At 42.6% G+C, this 26,618-nt stretch overlaps 1 protein-coding gene across 1 annotated transcript; it reads left to right on the forward strand.

The window, feature by feature from the left end:
- Window positions 1-1,086: 1,086 nt before the first annotated feature.
- On the forward strand, window positions 1,087-25,656 carry hmgcrb (3-hydroxy-3-methylglutaryl-CoA reductase b). The gene is made up of 20 exons (XM_060935387.1): window positions 1,087-1,174; window positions 1,963-2,153; window positions 10,215-10,326; window positions 10,428-10,515; window positions 10,594-10,678; window positions 10,841-10,946; window positions 11,110-11,216; window positions 11,392-11,511; window positions 11,636-11,760; window positions 13,046-13,281; window positions 13,390-13,532; window positions 13,656-13,850; window positions 13,941-14,099; window positions 18,120-18,277; window positions 20,901-21,006; window positions 21,078-21,248; window positions 21,330-21,470; window positions 24,433-24,591; window positions 24,673-24,827; window positions 24,929-25,656. The coding sequence occupies exons 2-20, from the start codon at window positions 1,986-1,988 to the stop codon at window positions 24,972-24,974; spliced, it is 2,580 nt and encodes an 859-aa protein (XP_060791370.1). The 5' UTR covers window positions 1,087-1,174; window positions 1,963-1,985; the 3' UTR covers window positions 24,975-25,656.
- The last annotated feature ends 962 nt before the right edge of the window (window positions 25,657-26,618 follow it).

Consider the following 26,618-nt stretch of genomic DNA (forward strand, 5'->3'; position numbering starts at 1 on the left):
TGAATAGAAAATATAGTCAAGACATTTTTCTGGCCATTTTGAGCATTTAATCGACCCCACAAATGTGATGCTCCAGAAACTCAATCTGCTCAAAGGAAGGTCAGTTTTATAGCTTCTCTAAAGAGCTCAACTGTTTTCAGCTGTGCTAACATGATTGTACAAGGGTTTTCTAATCATCCATTAGCCTTCTGAGGCAATGAGCAAACACATTGTACCATTAGAACACTGGAGTGAGAGTTGCTGGAAATGGGCCTCTATACACCTATGGAGATATTGCACCAAAAACCAGACATTTGCAGCTAGAATAGTCATTTACCACATTAGCAATGTATAGAGTGGATTTCTGATTAGTTTAAAGTGATCTTCATTGAAAAGAACAGTGCTTTTCTTTCAAAAATAAGGACATTTCAAAGTGACCCCAAACTTTTGAACGGTAGTGTGTATATATATATATATATATATATATATCATCTCATTATCTCTAGCCTCTTTATCCTTCTACAGGGTCGCAGGCAAGCTGGAGCCTATCCCAGCTGACTACGGGCGAAAGGCGGGGTACACCCTGGACAAGTCGCCAGGTCATCACAGGGCTGACACATAGACACAGACAACCATTCACACTCACATTCACACCTACGCTCAATTTAGAGTCACCAGTTAACCTAACCTGCATGTCTTTGGACTGTGGGGGAAACCAGAGCACCCGGAGGAAACCCACGCGGACACGGGGAGAACATGCAAACTCCGCACAGAGGGGCCCTCGCCGGCCCCGGGGCTCGAACCCAGGACCTTCTTGCTGTGAGGTGACAGCGCTAACCACTACACCACCGTGCCGCCCTCTCTCTCTATATATATATATATATATATACACACACAAAATGGAATCATTTGCTGACAGCTCAGTCCCCCCCAGTTGAAAAATCCTATCTGCGCCCCTGGGTGTCACAATTCTGGATTTTGGTACCAGTCTATTTGACTACTGCATTACCTGGCATTAGATTCTGTTTGGCCACACCCCCTCTTATCACGTGACCCAGCCGTGCTGTATGACGTAGCTCGATGGGCGTGTCCTAGCCGCTTTCGTTGACTCACAACCGCCATTATTGAGGCTGGGTTACATCAGTAGTCCTGAAACTCCCTGAATGCTGTTTGTACAACGGCATAACAAATGAAGGTAGGCTGTTTTACGACTCACTGACAGTTAAATCACACATTTTGTGTTGTTAATGTCGTCATTTTACCGAGTCAATTCTTTTGACCTTGGCTAAATCTGGAAACCGGAAGTGTAGTGAGTTACACTGCGCTGTAGCTACCTCAGAAGCGATTTGTGGATGCATTTTTTTCCTACCCGTAGTCAGCACTGTGTAATATGATTGGCTGGTAATAGATAGTCACATACCATCCGCCAATCGGTTGATTCGGATGTGGAAGGTGTAGCCAATCGTGGGTAAGAAGGCGGGGTTTGGCGGATTACGGGTGAGGAAAAGCTAGCTGTACAGTTTTGACTTGGCTAGGATCTGTACTGTATTGCTCATCACAGACACTTTAATTTTAGGATATATTATTTTAGGCTAAATTTAATGAAGCGTTAATTCCTTCATGTAGCTAATATAACAATACTTTTATTTTATTTTATTAGTAGCTTACATATCATAGAAATGTTACATTTAGGTGCATCTTGTACATCACATTAACTTAATTGTCCATCCTAAAGTCTGAGCTATAGATGTTACAGATGTTGATTTTACATGAATAATTATCTCTTTTTGACAAAATGAGAACAATAAAACAGAATAACTTGAATAATATCTCATGCACAAGATGGTCAGAGTATAAACTTGATTTTTATTTGATTTGGATAAAATGTTTGTTTATCTGAGCATCAGTTTCTCATCCTATGTTTTCTCTGCTGTTCGCTTTTGCGTTGTTCGTCATCATCACTTTTTGTTTCTCTGTTACCAGATAACTCGTTGAGCCCCATCGTGATGATGCTGACTCGCCTTTTCAGGCTGCACGGCCTGTTTGTGGCCTCTCACCCTTTGGAGGTGATTGTAGGAACGATTGCTTTGACCATCTGTCTCATGTCCATGAACGCCATCGCTGGTGGCGACCAAATCTGTGACTGGAAGCATCAGTGCCCTAAAGCGCAAGAGGTAGGCTATGGTGGTGCAAAGTCAATTTTTTTTATAGCTTGGTTTTATGAGTTTAGTCCACACCATCGACTGTTTAAAGAAACAGCGTAGACGGGTAATGGAGACTACAGCTCCGGGCAGGAAACTATTCCTTGATCTATTTGTGCGTGTCCTGAAGGTCCTGTATCTTTTACCCAATGTGACGGGGACAGACTGTGACCTGGGTGTGTTGAGTCCTTAATAATATACTTGCTGGCACTGATGTAACTAACGTTACTCGTCCATCATACTACTGTGGAATGTTCCAGAAGTGCAGTGTGAGTAAAGAAGTCATTATTTGGGACATTCGAGAAGTAGTCTGGTTATAAAATAAACTCTATCCTAATGTTATTTGTACTGAGTTTGTTCGCTAATGAACAAATGGCTTTTGTGTAAATTTTGATAGATGGGTGGATGCCGTCAATACTGTAATAATATTGCTATTAAGGTGGCGATACTGATGGGTAGCCAGCATGATTAAACTAGCTTTTTCTGATTAAACCTCTCAAATGTTTCAATTTTTTTAATAGAAATGGCTCACTGTTTTGTATTAGTGCAGGTCATGATTTCTAAATGAATGAATGATCAATGAAGGGCTGGAGACTGGCAGCTCAAAAACGTTTATCTCAGCAAGTAGAACGACTGTCAAAGCTGCTGCTATAGACAGTGCATCAACACCTTCTGACCAATCAGATTCAAGAATCCGTTCTAATTAGGCCAAACAAAATAATATATGTGTCAGAAAACAGAATCCAGGGACACATGTCTGCCCGGGGGCATTTTGAGTTATTGACAGATTCAGAAAGTACAGTTTCTAAGCTTTCCAATGATGCCTTCCATGTGGAGATCTGACAATATTTGAAGAATGTGTGGCCTTTTGAAAGTGTATACCTCTTAAAACAGAAAAGGGAGAAAATCGCCCTCAAAGTTTTCCATCTCAGCTACTCTGGGTGTAGGGCGGGCACATAATGGTGCTCATTTACATGATATTAAGGATAGCCCTACCCCCTACTAGCTAGCACGATACTACTTTCATGTAAACAAAGATCACCACGTCAATTTTCCTTCCATGCAAAGTATGCCCAACACAATTATGAAGTACAAAAATAAGTCCTAAAGTATACTTTAACGTTTTGTGGTTGAAAAATTACTCACACCGTAAGAAAGATAGCACGATGATGACACAACTAACACAACACTAGTTTCATGTAAAGCCTCGGTCACAACCGGCCGTACCGTGCTCCTACGGCCGGTCTACATGCAAAAAATGCAAGAAACGCACGAGAGCGCACGTGATGTGCTGATTTTCGAGCTGCAGACCGGCCGCAGAGGTTCTTCGTCATGTCAAACAAACTCTACGGGCGCTTACGTTTTTTTTTTTTTTCAGGTTGCAAGACAAACTTACGGCCAACGCGCGTCTTTCTCCGTGAACAAAAAAAAAAAACGCAGCGATTTGGGAAACGCCAAAAATCGCACGGCCAAAAAATCGTACGTCCGGTTGTGACCTAGGCTTAACCAAACCACAACACTCTCCGTTACATGCAAAAATAACCACACAGCCTTAGATTAATAAACTTACCCCATCAGAAAGAGAAACGGCGCCTTGCACACACCAATGCCTCCGATGGAATGTAATCCTAGAACGGTCCGTGTATCATCCGATCATTCAAGTATTCCATTCAATCTGGAAAACGAGGTTGCGTTTTTTTTTGCTAGAAATGGTTATCTCCGATGTAAATACCATGTGTCTGTTTGCTTCGCGGTGTTTCAGCTCCTCTGCGCTCTGTTTAGCTTCCTCATTCCATAGTGAAATTACATGCCTGTATGCAGGTTAAGTAGCCACGAGCTCAGCTCGTATCATACAGCTGATTCGCGAAAAAAAAAACCAAAATACTTAAATCATCATGTGAATGGCCCATATGGTAATTTACCCACACCCCCCAGCAGGCTACAGTCCTGACAAAAACGAGACAATTTGCAACAAAAAATGTATGCTTTTCCAACAAAACAATCTATTATCTGAAATACTGATTGCATTCTTCAAGATCTCAACTTGCACATGATGGAAAAAAACAAAAATCACAAATTTTGAAAAAAAATGCTTCTTTTGCGATTATCTCGGATTCGTTTCGGCCGACATGTGTCCCTGGATTCGGTGAGGGGTCACATGTGTTTCCTGGGTTTTCAAAATAGGGTGGGTAGGTAGGTAGGTAGGTAGGTAGGGAAAAAAAAATTGTTTATCCCAAAAGTTTACGACAAATTTTCTAGGGTAGGTAGGAAAAAGTGAGAAGTTTCCTTTGAAAACTTTTTTTTTTTTGCAAAATACTCGTTAAACATTTGCAACTGATCCCAGAATGTCAGAACTGTGTGATTTGTTGTAGGAAACAAGGTTGTAGTTACTCTATAGCTCTTCATTTGGAAGTATTTTTAATTGTTGTGAATATCTTTTGCATTGCAGTAGGCTGATTTGACAAGCAAACATTTCTGTCCACTGTGTCGCTTTTTGTTCCGAGGCAAACCTCCATTTTATAGGCACCCGGAAGAATCGACGAAATATACTGCGCATGTGCAAGCAGTCATTTACATCCGACCCTTCGAGGCATGAACACAAGGGTGGCCAGTTTTTCTACTTAAAAATCTAAGATAATCATCATTGTAACACTAGCAAGAATACGCAGCATTGTTCAGCTATGTATTCGATTGCATCTAACGGTGACCCCTGTCTAGAAATGCCTATGAAATTTAGCTTTGCTGCGACCTTTGGTGTCCGAATTATAAACGTTTAAAGGATATGGGACATGGATTTTTACCTGGGCATAATTATGTATAAAGGACATAAGAAATGCCATCTAAATCACTGCAGGGCGTCAAAAATGTGAAAATCATCACATTATTCAAGTTTTTCTATACGTCAGCGTAAAACAAGGATTCGTTAATGAGCTAGGTGGTCACGTGACCCGTGACGTCACAAAAACTTTCCAAGGAGCCAGCGCTTGGGAATCTAATGTAAACAGGTTACCGAAATGGACACCATCGACAGTGACATTCCCGATGTTTCACAGAGATGTGAAGTTAGACCTTATCAATTCGAACCGATAGCTGGAAATTCACATGAACATGGATCTTGTCTTTACTCTGACGGGTCAGATGATTCTGAGAGTGAGAGTTCATTCAGCCCTCGTGAAACTGAAAGCGGTCGGCTCCATAACACTTCCTGGTAAGTTAAAAACAATTCTGCTCAAAGGCTAATGATCTGTTGAAAGAAGTATTATTTTTGTATCATACATTGAAAGTTCATCATAGATCTAGCTAAAGTCCATTGCAAGCTAGTTTTTTTTTTTTTTTTTTGCTGATATTTTTCGAGATTGATTGAGATACAATGCTTCCAGAGTCCGAGATGAAAACATTCAAAATGGCGAAACGAGTCAGAATTATGATAATCAATAATTGATACACCCAAAATTATAATACTAATCCTTACCTCGGCTTTCAGTCGCTTAGCGCAGAGGTCTTCAACAGGGGGGTCGCGAAATCGCACCGGATCACTCGTATCAACAAAAATATTCCTGCCCTGTCCCCTGGCCTCCGTGCAGGGATGCAAACAGCGCGCCTTTCGGCGGATGCCGCCTTTTTCACGGCTGAATCGCGCAGATCCGATTTTTAAAAAAAAATAGCGATGTTGGTTCATGAGGCATGAAGTGTAAGGATGAGAGAGAGGCGGTTTGGGTCGGGAAGCTGCGTGCATTTGTGCAGCCTGGCGCAGGTGTGTGCGGCTTCCCGATTTGAACTGTTTTTTTTTTTTTCTCATCCTTATGCTTCCTGTTTCATGAATTAATATCGCTCAGTACCTGAGTATTAATGTTAAAAGAATCCTCAGTGAAATGGTCCGAACACAGTTTGTGGGAAACAGTAGGTGCAAAGTTTTTTTTTTCAACAGGTGTTCTGTAAAGTTGTCCTACCAAGCCTGCGCATGCGCGAAGCCTACTGCGCATGCGCAGGTGAGCGCATGCGCAGGTGAGCGCATGCGCAGGTGAGCCCACACTTTCCTCAGCTTCGGGTCCTTGGGGAATGCAAAAAAACTTACTCCAGGGCATTTCTCATTGGAATTATTGCAACCATAAGCAGCACAATACACCATAATGTCCAATGTATGATGTCCAATGTACTTTAAAGACTATAAAAACAATTTTCTTGTCATCCACTTCTCCATTCATCTACCCGCTTGTGCTGTGCCCGAAAGTTTTTGTGACGTATGATCACGTGACAGCGGCTCTTCCGGTTGCAAAAAATGCATATCGGAAGTCGAGCAGAAATGCCATATAATCATCACGAATATAACGATTTTGCTGAATTTAATAGATGATTTTGTATTTGTTGATGCAATTAATTCATATTTTTAATGGAAAGAAACTGATATAGCGTGCTTTTATGTTTCATGTCCCATATCCTTTAAAGGTGGGCTGGAGCCATGGATCAAATCAAAACTTAAGTCGCTGAGCAGCGCTTGCACGGTGGCGAATGACTGGCCGAGGCAGCGTCCTACCAGGCCGTGCCCGTGCTGGTTTGAAAGGGCTGGGGTAGAGGGAGGTGTGTGTTGGTTGTCAATTTACTCCTGACGGGCCTCGTGTCTTTCGGCAAATACCGAGTGGTTTATATGACACGCCCGAGCATTTCTCGTTTGACTCGCCAGGTGGCTGCCAAGCAGGTAGGGTCGGGCACGAGAAATAGTTTGTTTATCGTGGTCATAAACAGTTGAAGGGTCGCAGTGTTTTTACAGGGTCGGTCGGGTAACCGGAAACACACATTATTTTGTTTGGCCTTAGTTATCGAATCAGCTTTGGGTAATAACTAGGTAATAACTATAACACAATGGATAATAACTACTTATTAACTGAGCGTGAGGTCTTGACGGTACGGACCAAGCCCGTACAAAAAGACAGAGGTCTGATATTTTCCCGTAAAGACCGAGCAAGTGAGGTTAATAAGGAGTTTACTATATGGCTTTTTTATTCCTAAGATTAAAATAGATGGTCATTATAATGAGGCGTGACACTGATTTCAGTCACGTCATATTTGTAACGTAGTTGAGTTATGCATGCAGAATAAACGGTTAGCGGTTTCAGAACAAAATTTGCTTTCTGAATGCTTTTCATTGCTCATTTCTTGAATAACTCTGTGACTCTTGTTTTTTTGTGTGTGTGTGTTTCAGCCGTTTTTATTCTGTTTTGATTTTCAGTTAATCTTTGTTTTTTGCAACACTGAAAGCCGCAGAGATGCCTACTAGTACGGATTGGCCGTATTTTGTACGGAAAAGTTACGTAAATACGATGTTACGGCAAAGTGTTATTCTGTACGGAATTATTATAAAGTCTTAAATTCCAGTGAGTTGTTTTTAAATGTCCAAGCGACTTTTTCAATCCATGCGGGATTCACAGACATTTATTTTTATGACAACCGCACATGCTGTGTGTGACATGCGCAGATTCCGCACATTTGTTTGCGCTATTTTCGCTCGGCATCACACGCATGGTGCTGCTTCTCAGTAGTGGAAATGAAACGCTCAGTATCGGGACAAGTGAAGCACAGGTCTCAGGTGTTCCTCCCACGATATACGGTAGAACGGCCGTGCATTACACCCAGTCAAAAGGGCAATGGATACGCGCACTGCAAACTGTGTAGAACTGACATTAACATGGTGGTCGTGATGACTGCACGCGGCATGTCAACTACAAAAAACGTGGAGTATGCTGAAATGACGAGTCAGGCGGAAAGTAAATCTGGGGGTATCCAGCAGTTTTTTACGAAATCTGTGGATGAAAAGACACGGAACGTGACATGTGTTGAAGCGGTGATGGTTGACCTGTGCTTGGAGTTGAACTTGCCAATTAGTGCCATGAAATGTGAGTTAAACTTATTCAGTTTCTTTTTACATGTCTGATTTTTATTCACTGAAATATCAAACACTGGCTGTACTTCTTTGATTCAAAGTCTTTTCAGTGTTGCAAGTGCAAATGTACATGTAGTATGATCAAAAACAGAATTTTATGATTAGTGCTGTTGGGATTGTGGCAAAAAATTGATCATTCCACTGTTTTAAATACAATTATAAATGTCATTTTATTCAATGTCTCTTCTGAAGCATTATGCTGAAGTATTTATATATTGGGACATTAAGATAACAATGTCGGACTCTCTTTGGCATGAAATAAGAATTTTTTTTAAATTTTATTAGAATCCGTTAACAGGTAGAACATTTTGCCAGGCAATATAATATAATACTTTTGAGGAGTTACATTCAGTACCAATGATTGGTAGTCAACCGTAATGTCTGCAAACAGGGAACACTAGCCTATTGTATTTATAAAAATGTGATATATTGTATGCTCTAGAACAGTGGTTCTCAAACTTTTTTCACCAAGTACCACCTCAGAAAATACTTGGCTCTCCAAGTACCACCATAATGACCAACATTAAAATACAGTAGCGTAGTAGGTCTAAGTATTCATTAAAAACAAGGCGGAGGTTTTATTTAACAAGTATATTTAATATTGTTGGCCACTGTAACATTACACACAGTACTTTGAACAGTAACACTGTGTTTAAATATAGGAAAATAAAACACTGTACTTAAATAATGAATCAAATAAAATTGGCCAAATCTGCAACATCTGTAGTCTCATCAAGCTGTATGGTAAAATATCTACTGTTCTTAATGCGCTCAATCAGTGTCTTTTTAACATCGTCAGCCATGTCGTTTATTCTCCTTGACACGGTGTCATTTGAAAGCGGCACCAAGTTTAACTCTCTGGCAGCTTTCTCTCCACACATGATACATGTCATCTCTCCGGCTAATGGCAAACACAGCAGTTCCCCGATTGTGTGCGGCTTACCGGCTCTGGCGATCAGGAGGCTGGCACGATATGAAGCTTCCTGTGCTTTGGCTACGGGTGTACCATAGGACAAAATGGTGGACTTGGACTGCTTCAGTTCATCACGTTTTCATAAAAAAAAAAAAAATCCATTGGTTTGTCCTTTAGTGCTGTGTGTTTGGTTGTAAGATGCCGTTTGAGATGCGACGGTTTCATGGACTCATTGCTCAGAACGTCGCCGCATACAACACACTGCGGCCTGGGCAGCTCCTCTGTCCCGCTCCAAATGAATCCCAGTTTTATGTATTTTTCGTCATACTTCCTCCTCACTGGTTTCTGCCGTTTGCTAGCAGTTCTGGGGCTGGTTTTGCCACTGTCGTTAGCATCTGCGCTCGGCTCACACGTCCTCTTCAGTTCTCCCTCTCTCCTGATCCACGCTCCCATTCGCGGATTTAAGCCACGACAGTAATTTTGTCGTACTCGTCATAATTAGCAAAGCCACCTCCACCTTTTCCCATCACAGCCTAGTCTACCAATGGCGGATAACTGGCGGGAATGCATATGTACGCTACGCATGGCTACCCAGAAGCACTTGCAAACTTTTTAAAATTATTAACTTAATTTGTATCTCCTTTCATTTTCTTGTCATCGGTTGATATTTTCATCCATTTGGATATTATGGATAGTATTTCACGTTTTATTTTATTTTATTTCTTAAAATTTATTTATATTTAATTAAGTGATTCTTTGGTGTACCACTAGTGGCATGCGTGCCACAGTTTGAGAATCACTGCTCTAGAAATTTGTTGAGTGGAAATTCAATTGAGATGGCTGCTCGTGTTTTGTTTATTCAATTCACACAAAACAGTACTTTTTAATAATTTAAATGTTAAACATATTGGTATATACACCTCTTTATAATGGAAATGCGCATAAATTAATGTCACTGAAAGTCATTCCAAAATACTGAAAAATGTTTTCAAGAATACTGAAATTCAAAATTTGGGATAGGCATCTCTGAAGCCGGCGCCTTGGAACGAAAGTCTGTAATCGTCTACAGGCATTACGGGACAATTCTGCCCGCCAAGGAACCAATCGGAGCGCATGATTTTACCGGAAGTAGCTCATGCCATATAATAAAGCCAGTTAATCACCATTCCTTTCACTTTTCCAGAAAATCCTGAGCAGCGACATCATCATCTTAACGCTCACCAGGTGCACAGCCATCATCTACATCTACGTGCAGTTCAAAAACCTGAGACAGCTCGGCTCCAAGTACATGCTCGGTGTGTGTCGTGTTCTCTACACCCCAATGTTTTCTAAGGATGTTTTCAGTGTTAATTTCATGTACACCTCACGTACCTGCTTGAACTTGTGCGTATTGCAGGCATTGCTGGACTCTTCACCGTGTTCTCCAGCCTCATCTTCAGCATCGTGGTCATTCATTTCCTCAGCAAAGAGCTCACAGGCCTCAAGTAAGTCACGCGATCCTGTTGATTTATTTCAGTGTTTGACACTCTGGAAAACTAATCGGATGTGTTTTTCCCGTACAGTGAAGCGCTGCCTTTCTTCCTGCTGCTGATCGACCTGTCTAAAGCCTGCACGCTGGCCAAGTTCGCGCTCAGCTCAAACTCTCAGGTACAACTCGTAACAAGCTTCTTTTGAAGATGGTCCGCAACGTTAAACGGATAAAAAGCACACGCCATTCTTTATTAAACACCGTCTTTATTTAAAGATGGTGCAAACAGGCTGCTTGGTATACTTTGACTAGTAAGTAAGTAGGTATTGTTTAACCCGCAGGAGGAGGTGAGGGAGAACATCGCTCAGGGCATGGCCATCCTGGGGCCCACCTTCACCCTGGATGCCGTGGTGGAATGCCTCGTAATCGGAGTAGGAACCATGTCTGGTAAGATCCGATGAACATCTGGAACGGTAACAAAGGTGACAGGCTTTACACAGTAACGTTAATGTGAATAGAAGAAGGAAGGATCTCCAGAGCATTCAGTATTCATGAGGTGGTTCTCGGAAACTCCGCCTTAAACGCGATTAATCGTCCTGTGTGTGAGCAGGTGTGCGGCAGCTGGAGTTGGTGTGCTGTTTCGGCTGCATATCCGTCCTGGCTAACTACTTCGTCTTCATGACCTTCTTCCCTGCCTGCGTCTCTCTGGTGCTGGAGGTACGAATCGGAGGTGTTCCAAGATGCAGAACTTATAGACCGCACACTAGAACTTTGTTAGTTTAGGGAAGTAAATGAATGGTGACTTTAATAGGCGTGTGTGAGAGATTTAGAGGTGTGAGCATGGGTACCATGTGTGTATTGTGTCTACAAGTGTTTGTTTTGTCCCATGCAGCTTTCGAGAGAGAGCAGAGAGGGCCGGCCCATCTGGCAGCTGAGTCAGTTTGCTTGTGTTCTGAAGGAAGAAGAGGACAACAAGCCCAACCCTGTCACACAGCGCGTCAAAATGATCATGGTGAGTGAGAAAGATCAGCAGAAATTATAAACTGACCCCTCGAAAAAAGGATGTATATTGACTGGAGTCGTGATCATTGTGTAACTGTGTGTGTGTGTGTGTGTGTGTGTGCGCGCGCCCGCAGTCTCTGGTGCTGGCACTGGTTCATGCTCACACACGCCTGCTGGCCAATTCTCCTTCCAACAACTCGTCTGGCTCGGCTGTGGATCTTCGCGGCCCCAACATGGACGCGCACGCACCCATGACCAGGTAGAGCTCTGCATTTCATTAGAATTCTCCTGCTTATTATTACATACCGCATTTAATAACGATCAGTGGCATCTCTCTCTCTCCACCCCCTCCCTCCCTGTCTGTCTGTCTCTCTCTCCACCCTCTCCCTCTTCATCTGTGTGTTTCTCTCCCTCCCTGTCTCTCTCTCTCTCCACCCCTCCCTCTCCGTCTGTGTTTCTCTCCCTCCCTGTCTGTCTCTCTCTCTCTCTCTCTCTGTCTACTCCCTCCCTCTCCGTCTGTGTGTTTCTCCCTCTCTCTCTCTCTACCCCCTCCCTCTCCGTCTGTGTGTTTCTCTCCCTCCCTGTCTGTCTCTCTCTCTCTCTCTCTCTGTCTACCCCCTCCCTCTCCGTCTGTGTGTTTCTCCCTCTCTCTCTCTCTACCCCCTCCCTCTCCGTCTGTGTGTTTCTCTCCCTCCCTGTCTCTCTCTCTCTCTCTCTCTCTCTCTCTCTCCACCCCCTCCCTCTCCGTCTGTGTGTTTCTCTCCCTCCCTGTCTGTCTCTCTCTCTCTCTCTCCACCCCCTCCCTCTCCGTCTGTGTGTTTCTCTCCCTCCCTGTCTGTCTCTCTCTCTCTCTCTCTGTCTACCCCCTCCCTCTCCGTCTGTGTGTTTCCCTCCCTCTCTCTCTCTCTCTCTCTCTCTCTCTCTACCCCCTCCCTCTCCGTCTGTGTGTTTCTCTCCCTCCCTGTCTGTCTCTCTCTCCACCCCCTCCCTCTTCGTCTGTGTTTCTCTCTCCACCCCCTCCCTCTCCGTCTGTGTGTTTCTCTCCCTCCCTGTCTGTCTCTCTCTCCACCCCCTCCCTCTCTGTTTCTCTCCCTCCCTCTCTCTCCCCATCTGTCTGTCTCTCTCTGTCCCTCACTCTCTTTTTCTGTGTCTGTCTTTCTCTCCGTATGTCTCTCTCCCTGTCTGTCTGTCTGTCTCTCTTCCTTCCTCTCTCTCTCTCCGTGTGTGTCTCTCTCTCCCTCCCTGTCTGTCTTTCTCTCCACCCCCTCCCTCTCTGTCTGTTTCTCTCCCTCTCTGTCTGTCTCTCCCTCTCTATCTCTGTGTGTGTGTGTGTGTCTGTCTCTCTCTCTCTCTCCCCCGTGTATCTTTCTTTCTCTGTCCCTCACTCTCTTTTTCTCTGTGTGTCTGTCTTTCTCTCTGTATTTCTGTCTCTCTCTTCCTTCCTCTCTCTCTGTGTGTGTGTGTGTGTGTGTGTGTGTGTGTGTGTGTGTGTGTGTGTGTGTGTGTATGGCTCTCTCTCTCTCCCTGTCTGTCTGTCTCTGCAGTTTGGACATGGAGCAGGTCATCACTCTGTCTCTGGCTCTCTTGCTGGCTGTGAAGTACGTCTTCTTCGAGCAGGCAGAGACCGAGTCCTCCCTGTCAATCAAAACCCCACAGAACTTCCTGTCCAATCGGAGAGGAAGAGAGGAGTGCTATAGGAGGGACGTAGCTTTACCCAGAATCCCACACACGGCGAATGCTAACACGAGTCCAGCTCTGCTTTCTGCTGTGGATATGAGCGGTAAACTCACTACAGCTTCCTTCTTTCTTTCCTTCCTTTCTTGTTTACACTTCTTCCTGTCTTGCACTCGGTCAGAGACACTGAGTCTGTGTTTCTTTCCCTCATTAGATAAAGACACTCAGGTTGTGTCGTGTCCTCCTGCTCTGAGGTGTACAGCAGAGGAAGAAGAGTCCGAGAAGAGAGAGAAACTTAAAACTCCAGTCCATCCTCGTCCTCTAAACGAGTGCCTGAGTGTCCTCCGAGACCCGCAGGTACGCCACCAAACACACTCGCAAACTAATGCAATTACATTCAGTTTGCCACTGAAACTAAAGCATAATGAAAAGAAAATCAAATGATAATGCAGTTGTGTGTGTGCGTGCGTGCGCGTGCAGCAAGGGCCGCGTTGCTTAACTGACACTGAGGTGATCGCACTGGTGGAGAACAAAAGCATCCTGGGATACCGCCTGGAGGCGGAGCTGGAGACTCCAGAGAGAGGCGTGGCTATACGGAGGGAGATGTTGGGGTGTAAGTTGCCCTGCCCCTCAGCCCTGGAGAACCTCCCCTACACAGGTTACGACTACTCTAAGGTACACATTCAGCTTCTTTCATTCTGTAATTCAACAAAACGTTGTTTAAGCAGACGCTGGAAAATACAGTAAATCTCATTTTCTCGTCAGGTAATGGGCACAAACTGCGAGAATGTGATTGGCTATGTGCCTGTGCCAGTGGGTGTGGCCGGACCGCTGCTATTGGATGGAAAAGAATTTTATGTTCCCATGGCGACGACAGAGGGGTGTTTGGTCGCCAGCACCAACCGCGGCTGCAGGGCCATCACTGTGAGTCTCTCATCCACTCTTCATTCTTTTCATTGCATCTTTAAATTTCTCTATTCTATTCTATTCAGGGTTCCCGCGGGTCCTTAAAAAGTCTTAAATACAACTTTCGGTTTTCAAGGCCTTAAAACGTCTTAAATTGTTTGGAATGACTGGAATTTTCGAAAGGGAGGTATTAAATTTAATATTGGACCGAACGAGTGAAATGTCTCCATCCGGTTTGGGGTATTTTTTTTTAACCGTAATTTTAAAAGTGACCAGCACACCTTTTGGGGGCAGCATTGGTTCTGTGCGTCTTATGTGCATTCCGTAGATCAAGAACTAACGTTAGGAGGCTACTGGAGGCGGTGTGGTGTGGTGTGTGTGAAGAGTGAGAGATGCACAGGTAGCTTATGTGGGTGCTAGAAAGCGCCCCCAAAATAAGGAGAAGAATCGTTTGCGATAAAAAGCGCTGGATCGCACAAATGTGTTTAAAGGCGGTACCGCAGCGCTGGGGACACGCCCACTGGGAAACTGGCTTTTCATGGACACGAGGCGTGCGCGTGTGTGTTAGAGGTCAAGCGCTCTGGAGTGAAACGCAGGGGAGTTCGCGCATGCGCACAAGAGTCCGGTGGAAAATGGGACTTATAGGACATAATAATAATAATAATAATAATAATAATGATTAGCATCATTTTTTTACATAATTAACATTGTACTAAGTTTAATATAAATATATAAACCTTTATTTCAAAACTCAATTAAAAAGAACTACAGAAAATGCAATAATTCTAAATATAGTACAATATAAATAATTTGTACAAAAAGTTTAGTTTTATTACCTATCGTCTACAACAGTGTTTTTAATATAATAATAATAACAACCACTAATAATAATTAGCAGTAGTAATTATTATTGATTATTAATCATTACTACTTATGAATTAGTGATTAATAAGTACTAGGGATTATTAAATGTTATAAAATTAAGTTATTAAAAATTATTACAAATTATTAAAAAGTAGTAATTGGTAGAATACAAACATACTCATGGATTATAGATAATTTTTTAAAATAGTGAACATTGATATAAAATAACTGTACTACTACTAATAATAATAATAATAATAATAATAATAATAATAAACAATACTAGTAATACTTGTTAATGTTATCAGTACAATTGTTACATCAGTGTTCACTATTAAAAACAAATTATAATCCATGAATTGTTTATCACCTACTACTACTACTACTAATAATAATAATAATAACTACTTTTTTAATAATAATTTTAACTAATCTTATAACTCAATTTTATAGCATTTTAATAATCACTGCTTATTTGTACAAATAAGTAGTAGTTGATAATTACTAAATTATTAAATTACATTTTGATAATCACTGCTTATTAATTAAGTAGTAATTAAAATGCTATAAAATTGAGCTCATTTTTTTTATTATTAAAAAGTTGTTGTTTATTATTAGTGTTATACCGATACCAGTATTGGGCGGGGCCCCGATCTGGCACTAAAATGGTGGTGTCGGTATTGGCGAGTAGCAAGAAATAGGGCGCCAATACCATTTACCGATGCTAGTATGACACTTGAACGCAGCCTTCTCTCTCCCGACACTCACTACACTCTGTGTTGTGTGATCACACGTGATCACTGTGCATGCCTGCCAAGCACGCCAAGCAGCTATTGCTATTGACCTGCTCCAGACCAATGAGAGCGGGCCAGTAGCCGCTCTTAACCAATACAGGGGCAGCTTTTTCATGCGGAGGAAAAACAAACCACGAGAAGAAAATGTCGGCGGTCTGGATATATTTCAGCGTAGAAACTCCGGCGAGTACAATGGCTACATGCAAGATTTGTGGCCTGAAAGTTTCGAGAGGTGGAGTTAAATCGGCCAGTTTCAATACCTCGAACCTGATAAAACATTTGAAGACAAAACATGTGAACGAACACAAAGAGTTTCTACTGGATTCACTTTGTATTATTCTTTTTCCTGTTTCACAAAGGTAAGCAGCAGCCTGACAATGCCATGATAGCAATGATTTTACATCCAAGTATGCAGCTCTTCATATATATACACACAGTGTGTGTGTGTGTATATATATATATATATATATATATATATATATATATATATATATATATATATAAAAAATATATATTTCAAACGGAGTGGTATCGGTATCGGCCGGTGCTGCACAGCCAGGTATAGGTATCGGGGCCAAAAAAATGGTATCGGTGCAACACTATTTATTATTAGTAGTAGTAGTAATACAAACAATTATTCATGGATTATAGATAATTGATTATTTTTGAATAATGAACATTGATATAACAATTGCGCTGATGATAATTAGTTTACAGTTATTACAACACATTGATTAATATTGATAATAATGGTTATGAGGCGGCACGGTGGTGTAGTGGTTAGCGCTGTCGCCTCACAGCAAGAAGGTCCGGGTTCGAGCCCCGTGGCCAGCGAGGGCCTTTCTGTGTGGAGTTTGCATGTTCTCCCCGTGTCCGCGTGGGTTTCCTCCGGGTGCTCCGGTTTCCCCCACAGTCCAAAGACATGCAGGTTAGGTTAACTGGTGACTCTAAATTGACCGTAGGTGTGAATGTGAGTGTGAATGGTTGTCTGTGTCTATGTGTCAGCCCTGTGATGACCTGGCGACTTGTCCAGGGTGAACCCCGCCTTTCACCCGTAGTCAGCTGGGATAGGCTCCAGCTTGCCTGCGACCCTGTAGAACAGGATAAAGCGGCTAGAGATGATGGTTAAGAAAGGTGACAGTTGTTTTTCTGTGTTTAATGTAACGCTCTGATGATTGTATGACTGCATAAGAAGGTTTATGCTGTTACCTGCTATAAGGCAGAAGATACTTGAGAACTTCCTCAGCCAGCTGTGTACTGTACAACACTCAGACTGATTTTGCCATCGGACACAAAATCACACATCAAGAATAATCTTTGGGGATTGAAATAATGCCGACTAAGGTGGGGTTTACATTAGACCGTATCAGCGGATCATCAGATTAACGTTTTTAAAACGATTAGCGTGCACACAGCAACGCCAATACACAGATACGCTCGGGATACTCCGCCCTGAACAGCGAGTGCCCTCTGGAGGGTGCACACTCCAGCCCTGCACAGCTCACAGAGCGCACGAGTGGAGTGCACAAGCAGTGATTCGGGACTGAGCCGCTGTGTGTGTGATCTCAGTGCATGTCGGGCATGCGCGTCACTTACCACTTGCAAGTGGAAGGATGGCAAGCCTAAAGACAATCATAACTACACAATGGGCAGTATTTGCATCAGTATTTGCAGTATTTTCATACTTTTATACTCTTTAATGAAAGGTGATACAAGGCAGAAGTCCGCGCCGTTTTTCAGCAGTCGCGTCACATGACCAACGCCAGCGAATCAGGAAGGTGGATGTCACAGTGACGTTGTCCAATGAGACGCCAGCTAGAGCTCAGCACAGCGTATCCGCGTATTCTGAATGTTTACACAGCACCGGACCAGACACGATCTGGATTGAATACGTGGACGCTGGCGGATTCCCGTTTCCCGGCGTTTCCAGGCGGTTTAATGTAAAACGGACAGTGCGTCCGCGAAGAAAACGAGACAGATACGGTCTAATGTAAACTTGGCCTAAAGTTGTTCAGCTGGTTCTACTTGCCGTTTGTTTTTGAAATGATTCATGGTGTTTTCTCCAGTAAACACCAGTCTTCTCCTTGCTGCTACAGTAGTTCTGCAGGCCCAAGACACACGGCTTTGCTTCAGCTGTTTGCATGTCTAACAGTTGCCATTGCTGCACCCTGTTGTTCACCAATTGTGTGCATTCTTCTTAAAGTTAGTAAAAAAAAAACTATTGCAGAAAACAGTTTTAAGTTGTCGTATTTATCATTTTCTTTGCCATGGTATAGTCTTAATTTTTCCATTTAGAGGTCTTGAAAAGGTCTTAAAAGTCTTTAAATTTGTACTTGAAAAATGTGCAGATACCCTGCTATTCTATTCTGTTCTGTTCTAGCTCTCCGGTGGAGCGAGTGCCCGTGTCCTGGCTGATGGTATGACTCGGGGTCCAGTCGTACAGCTGCCTTCAGCGTGTAAAGCTGCAGAAGTAAAATCCTGGCTGGAGAGTTCTGACGGCTTCAGTGCGCTGAAACACACCTTCGACAGAACCAGCAGGTCCGAGAACAAAGCGCTCCGGAGAACTGCACAGCGCACGGACGCTTACCGTATCTCCTCCACTAACAAACAATAGGCTAATGCAGTAGAACTTACTGATTTGCATATGTTAAACTGTTCATGTTTTAATTTAATTTGGAGTTCTTAAAGGAGAACTGAAGTCATTTTTAAACTTGCTTTATTTCTTAATTGTGTGATTCAGTTACGTTTTTGGTTTTATTAACCTTTATCGTGACTCGGATTGGCATATTATATTACACTTATCTACCTTTTCGGTTTTTAGCCATGATGTTAAACGTAGCTCGTTTGGTCCATGGCAGGCGTCGCTTATCCGCACGATCTTCATGAGACTTGTGCAAGACTTCAAACATGACGCGTCAGCGCCGCCATTGTTTACACAGCGGCCAGATTGCCATATCATTCCAATTCAGGTTTGCCAGCTTCGTCAGTGATGGAGATTATTCCATATACGACTTCGAACCAACGTAGAGTAGAGAAGAGCTGGAAAGACGACAGGATAAGGACGAGTCCGTCACGCTGGTATTTACGTCATTACTGTCGCACAATTAAAACGTGCCAGATCAGGCGGCTGGTGGGTTTTCAAAATAATAAATACATTTCTATTGAGCACGTTTTGGACAGCACTACAGAATGGCGTCCCTACTCTGTAGTACCCTATATAGTGAGTAGTGAGTGATTTCGGTGTCTTGACAACGTTGGCAGATGTCGGTCACCTTTGATTTCCGCTGCACGTTTTACTTCCGTCCTATGATGTCTCAACGCATCTCGTTTACGGCCATTGCTTTGACATACGGACTGATGGTATGCGAAAGTTTGGGCACCCCTGGTCAAAATTGCTGTTACGGTGAACAGTTAAGCAAGTTGAAAATGAAATGATCTCCAAAAGGCATAAAGTTAAAGACGACTCATTCTCTTTATATTTTAAGCAAAAACTTATTTTCATCTTTTACATTTTCAAAATGACAAAGGAAAAAGGCCCGAAGCAAAAGTTTGGGCACCCTGCATGGTTAGTACCCAGTAACACCCCCTTTGGCAAGTATCACAGCTTGTGAACACTTTTTGTAGCCGGCTAATAAACTTTCAGTTCTTACCTGAGGGATTTTCACACATTCGTCCTTGCAAAAGGCTTCCAGTTCTACAAGTTTCTTGGGCTGTCTTGCATGCACTGCTTTTTTGAGATCTATCCACAGATTTTCAATGATGTTTAGGTCAGGGGACTGTGAGGGCCCGGGCAAAACCTTCAGCTTGGGCCTCTTGAGGTATTCCACTGTAGATTTTGAGGTGCGTTCTGGATCATCGTCTTATTGTAGGACCCGTCCTCTTTTTACCTTCAACTTTTGTACACATGGCGTGATGTTTGCTGGTATTTATTCGAATCCATGCTTCCCTCAACCAGTGAAATGTGCCCTGTGCCACTGGCTGCAACACAACCCCAAAGCATGATCGATCCGCACCCAGGCTTCAGAGTTGGAGAGGTGTTCTTTTCCTGGAATTTGCCACCCTTTTTTCTCCAAACATACCTTTGCACATTGTGGCCAAAAAGTTCTATTTTGATTTCATCAGTCCACAGGACTTGTTTCCAAAATGCATCAGGCTTGCTTAGATGTTTATTTGCAAACTTCAGACACTGAATTTTGTGGCTAGGACGCAGGAACGGTTTTCTTCTGATGACTCACTCATGAAGGTCATATTTGTTCAGGTGTCGCTGCATAGTAGAACAGTGCACCACCACTCCAGGGTCTGCTAAATCTTTCTGAAGGTCTTTTGCAGTCAAACAAGGGGTTTTTTTTGCCTTTCTAGCAATCCAACGAGCAGTTCTTTCAGAAAGTTTTCTTCATCTTCCAGACCTCACCTTGATCTCCACTGTTTCTGTTAACTGCCATTTCTTAATAACATTACGATCTGAGGAAACAGCTACCTGAAAACACTTTGCTACGTTCTTGTAGCCTTCTCCTGCTTTGTGAGCATCAATTATTTTATTATTCAGAATGCGAGGGAGTTGCTTAGAGGAGCCCATGGCTGTTGATTTTAGGGACAAGTTTGAGGAGTCAGGGAATTTATACAGCTTTGAAATCTGCATCATCTGACTTTTCCTAACGAAGAATTTGAACAAGCCACAGCTCAATAAGCTAATTAAGGTCTGGAACCTTGGTAAAAGTTACCTGAGAACTCAAATGTATCGGGGTGCCCAAACTTTCGCATGGTGTTCCTTTTCTTTTTTCACTCTCCAATTGTACAAAACAAAAATAATACACAAATCTTGCAGAAAACGCTGAAAAGAAATATGTCTCGTCTTTACCTTTATGCCTTTTGGTGATCTTCTGCTCACTTAACTATTCACAGCAACAGACATTTTCAGTAAGGGTGCCCAAACTTTTGCATGCCACTGTACATGGGATATTTCGAACATCCATAACTTGCTATAGCAGTGACAAAATAGCTATCAAAAGTGCATTCTGATTTTTAATAAAATGAGAGAATTTTAATAAATTTGCCTTCAGTTCTCTTTTGTTTCTCGTAGTCTTGGTTCGAGTTTTGATTCAGTGTGTGTGTGTGTTGGGGTGAATCCTCTCTGAACTGTGTGTGTTGCGTTGCGTTACAGGTTTGCTCGGCTTGACCGACTGCAGGTCTGTCTGGCTGGCAGGAACCTCTACATCCGCTTCCAGTCTCAAACCGGTGACGCCATGGGCATGAACATGCTGTCTAAGGTGCGTCTCTGTCTGCGTGTGCGTCTCTGTTCATACCTGTCTGTGTAATAACCCATGTGGGGTGTGTGTAGGGTACAGAAGAGGCACTACGCAGGCTGCAAGAACAGTTTCCTGATCTGCGTGTGTTAGCAGTCAGTGGAAATTACTGCACTGACAAAAAACCTTCATCAGTCAACTGGATCCACGGCCGAGGAAAATCCACCGTGTGCGAGGCCACGATCCCGGCTAAAGTGGTCCGAGAGGTAACTATAACTGCAGCTGCCTTTTAAAGAATGCGTGTTTTGAGTCCTGATGCTATTTCATGGCTCTGTGGCTCCCTCTAGGTGCTCAAGACCAGCACTGCAGCTCTGGTGGAGCTGAATATCAGTAAGAACCTGGTGGGGTCAGCGATGGCCGGCAGTATAGGCGGCTTCAACGCGCAGGCCGCCAACATCGTAGCAGCAGTTTATATCGCGTGTGGACAGGTGAGATTTGAACATCAGGAGGAAAGTAAATAGGGCTGAACGTTAGGGCTGTAACGATACACCCAACTCACGATTCGATTCGTATCGCGAATTTTGACCCACGATTCGATACGCCCACGATTTTTTTTTTAAAGTAGTAAATTTGACTTATTAACATTTACTTACTTACTTACATTAACTATTTAATAACAAATAATTCAGACCACTGCAGAGAATGAGTAATATGTATGCAAAAATGAACAAATGTATATCCAAAGACTGTTTTATTTCTCAAAATAATACTGTTGAGCCGGAAGCTCTGTTTTTTTCGGTTCTGAAAGTGTCATTTTTCCAAATCGTGTAAATCCGTTAAGATTTTTTTGGGGGGGGGGGGGCTCTCTCACTGTCTCACTCTCATAGGGCCAATGATTTTCCGTGATCGCGGAAAACAGATGGAAATTACGGAATTTTTATGGTGAAACATTTGCTCGCGTGTCAAAATGTAACTGCCGCAGAAGGCTTCCGCCCAAGCAGACATGCCTTCAGTGTTGCCAGATATTGCGAACGTTTTCCACCCCAAAATATGTTCAAAACCAGCCAAAAAGCACCTAAACCTGCCCAATCTGGCAACACTGCATGCCTTTCCGGTCAAGTGATTGTGATTGGCTTGTGGCACACCTAGCCAGCCAATGAGCTGCTTGTTTACAGATTCGCTCCCCGCGTCGCAACCAGAATGGCGACCGCTTAAAAGAAATGAATGCTCTGCCAGTGGCGAGTGTGGACGTTGCGTGACTCGCAGAAGATTGTCGCAGGTCGGCGAAAAAACGACTTACTAATAGATATAAAAAAAAAGTAATTTAAGTAAGTTTAAAATGTAATTTAAATAAAAAGTAAAGTATTCATAAATTGAAGTTTGGAAGCACCTCTGTTTTTGGGCTGAGGAGAAGTTTGAAAGGGTGTACCGCGATTCTGCCGCCTTGTATCGCGATACGGATCGTGGCTCTGCGTATCGCGATTTCGATACGCATATCGTTACAGCCCTACTGAAATTATCTATATCTAGATATGAACATTCAAGATATTAATATCGAAAAAGCAACGATATAGACGGTATAGATTTCCCCTCCCCGCGCTCGCCCTGCATGTACAGCTCTGGCAGTCACAACAAACATCGTTTTTACGATTGCCCTTGAATGCACCGCTAAGGCCAGCCAACCACAAACCTTATTTCATGCTGTGGATTGACAGCTAATGACAAACATATGAGGGCGGGACTGAGGGAGACGGAGACCGACACGCACACGCTACAGACACAGCGGGGAAATTAAAAAGAAAGAAAATGAGTGCGGAAGATAATGCGGCTGGTGGCGGTACAGAATCTGACTTGGTGCCAAAACATAAATCATCCTCCATTATTTGGAGGTATTTTGGATTCAAAAAGGACGATGTTAACCAGAGCGAGGTGTTGTGCAGGTCGTGCTTAGCAAAAATTGCGACGAAGCAAGGTAGCACAACAAACGTTTCACCACCTGAAACGCCGGGGACTTCTCCGTCATCCCAAAATGAGCCAAAGCAAAGTTTGATTGCTGATGCGTTCAGTAGCGTGACACCGTACGAGTCGACGTCCACCAGACATAAAGAAATTACAGACGCTATAACATACCACACTGCAAAAGACATGGTACCTGTGTACACAGTCTCGAAAGAGGGCTTTAAAAAATGGTTCGGACGCTGGACGAGCGTTATAGAATACCATCCCGAACACATTTTACCGTATTTTCTGGACTATAAGCCGCTACTTTTTTCCTAGGTTTTGAACCATGCGGCTTATACAAAGGTGTGGATTTTTCTTCCACCGCTAGGGGCGCTCTAACCGGAAGTAGAATCAAAAATAAGATAGACGAAAAATCAATGCAAAGAAGAATTAGCAGATCTTTAGCAGATAGAACACGCATGACAAATTACTAACTGGTAATTATTTTCAAATCCAGCGAAGATGATTAAAGTGACTTGTGGTTTCAAACACAGGAGAAATGAAGGTAAATAAATACCGGTTATTTTCTCTTGGTTCTGTTCCGTTTTAATCAGCAAAGCTGCTGCCGTGTTAAAAGGCACTGTTCGGAAAGAATCTGTTCAGGTACATACATGTACATTTACAGTACAAAATCGTTCTGTACATGCAGTAAATAATTTTTCAACATAGATATCTGCGGCTTATAGCCCGGTGCGGCTTGTATATCTTTTTTTTAATTTTTTTTTAAAAAATAGAGCGGATGAGGCTTATATACAGGTGTGCTCTATAGTCCAGAAAATACGGTAATCAAGTGGCCATTCCGAATCTCTATAATGAGTTATAATGCATATTCTGCATACAGTTATGTGATCTTTTGAAGAATATGAGATGTTCCACCAGCTGCTGCATTTGTTATTTATTGTTAAAGCAGAGCTGCAGTAAAATGTTTGATTTGTAATTTGTTAATGTTGATGACTGGCAGCGAGTTCTTAAAAACAGGGGTGATAGCGTTCCGGCGCCGCGCCAGATTTCTGAAATTTCAGAAATCTGGCGCGGCGCCGGAAAAAAAAAAATCTAGTTCGCCCATTATCCTGTGTCATTCTGAGATGCGCAGATAGACAGTAAAGGGAATTCGTTCCCTTTACTGTCTATCTGCGCATCTCAGAATGACACAGGATAATGGGCGAACTAGATTTTTTTTTTTTCCAGCGCCGCGGTACGCCGGAAATCCGGCGCGGCGCCGGAACGCTATCACCCCTGTAAAAATAAAACTGCACTTTCCACATTTTTTTGTATTATGATGTTTTTATTTTTCTGAAAAATGCTTGGTTTTTCACCGAACCTGTCGTCATATCGTATTGATATATCAAGATATGAAATTTTGTCCGTATCGTTCAGCCCTGAAAGTAAATAATGTTTGTTTTATTATGGACTGCATGATGACGTGTGTGTGTGTGTGTGTGTGTGTAGGACCCAGGTCAGACAGTCGGCAGCAGTAACTGTATCACTCTGATGGAGGCTGTCGGGCCGGACGGAGAGGATCTGTGTATTTCCTGCACGATGCCGTCTATAGAGCTGGGCACCATTGGAGGGGGCACAAACTTACCACCACAGCAAGCCTGTTTGCAGGTTTATCACCATTTTGTTGTTTTTACTACTATGAACATGGAGTTATGAGTGTGATTAAATGCAACTCTGGTGTGTGTGTAGATGCTGGGTGTACAGGGTGTGAGTGCAGAGCAGCCCGGGGAGAACTCGCGCACGCTAGCACAGGTAGTGTGTGCGGCGGTGATGGCGGGAGAGCTCTCGCTCATGGGCGCACTCGCTGCTGGACACCTCGTCAAGAGTCACATGACTCTCAACAGGTAGAAACACACGTGTCCTTTTTGCCGTTCTAAGATGTACCGTAAACTCCACTCTAGTGCGTCTCTGGAATCCGATGTGTTGCCTTTTTTTCTGCCACCAGATCAAAAGTTAACCTTCAAGAAACGTCGATGAAGCTTCCGTCCTGATGGTGCATTCTAGGAAACAGGAGTCTACAATATAACGACTGCCAAAATTGACACTCAGGACACTTTCTCTCAAATCTACGTTTGGGTTTCTGGAGCAGCTTTGCACAAGTGTTTGGACAGTGATGAATGTGTGTGTGCTAACAGTGAATTATTGAGACATGATGAAGCAGTGCGATGGTACTAAAGCAGAGATCATGTGTGAGAAAGCGGCGGTTAACTACGCAACGTTTTATCACTACTACAAGCCCGGTCTTCGTTTCACTAAATTCCGGATGTGTCTGTCTGCTTTATTTTGAAGGTTGAATAAGTAAGTTCAGTGTGTGAAAGTGTTTAAGTCACTGGATTATAAACAAAATGGCTGAAGTAACATGCTGAAACTGAATATACTAAGCTAGTTTGATTAAGAATTTAAAGAAACGTATTGTAACCTTTTATCTGTTTACAGTTACGTGTATTGTTGCGGGACGGCCACGAAACTTAGAGCTCTAACAGTTGTTCTGTCACTTTTTGGCCTCCAACAGGGGAGTGTGCAGACAGGCACTGTTCTGCACAATAAAATCACAAAGCCATATGCTCAGCTTCTTAAACCTTAATTATATTAGTTGTTTATTTAACTTCACCATAGCTGTATTTTTGTTTTATAAAATGCCAAATAAAAAAAAAGTGCTGTTATTCATAGCAACTCACTTTGTAGCAGTCATTAAATGCATGATTTTTATATTTAATTCCTTTTGAAGAATTTTTAAAATGAATTTTTTTTTTTAAACCACACCCACCCACAGCACATACAATGATTCATCTTATCTGATTCATGCACGTCAACAACCATCGGTCTCTTATAGAAGTTCCTTTTCCAGGGTAAGGGATGGGATTTTACATCTTTATTCCGCAGGGAAACAAGACATGTTTAAATTTCATACGTCAGCCTTTAGTTCCCCACGCCCTTACATACACGAGAAAAAATTCCAATATATAATCCAAAGCACAGATTGTTTTATTCTACACTATACACTCCTATAGGCATATTTATCACACTGCATCAAGTTAAAGGGATCAAATAAGCACGTACTGAATAAAAAGAAATTTTAGATCCCAGAGAAAACAACTGAATTAAAAAGGACTATATGTACAGTCAAGTAAATAATTATCTACTAAAGAGAATGACAACTACACGACCGTTCAAAAGTTTGGGGTCACTCTGAAATGTCCTTATTTTTGAAAGAAAAGCACTGTTCTTTTCAACGAAGATCACTTTAAACTAATCAGAAATCCACTCTATACATTGCTAATGTGCTAAATGACTATTCTAGCTGCAAATGTCTGGTTTTTGGTGCAATATCTCCATAGGTGTATAGAGGCCCATTTCCAGCAACTCTCACTCCAGTGTTCTAATGGTACAATGTGTTTGCTCATTGCCTCAGAAGGCTAATGGATGATTAGAAAACCCTTGTACAATCATGTTAGCACAGCTGAAAACAGTTGAGCTCTTTAGAGAAGCTATAAAACTGACCTTCCTTTGAGCAGATTGAGTTTCTGGAGCATCACATTTGTGGGGTCGATTAAATGCTCAAAATGGCCAGAAAAATGTCTTGACTATATTTTCTATTCATTTTACAACTTATGGTGGTGAATAAAAGTGTGACC

Source organism: Neoarius graeffei, chromosome 12 (genome assembly GCF_027579695.1).
Source record: "Neoarius graeffei isolate fNeoGra1 chromosome 12, fNeoGra1.pri, whole genome shotgun sequence".
NCBI classification, from domain to species: domain Eukaryota; kingdom Metazoa; phylum Chordata; class Actinopteri; order Siluriformes; family Ariidae; genus Neoarius; species Neoarius graeffei.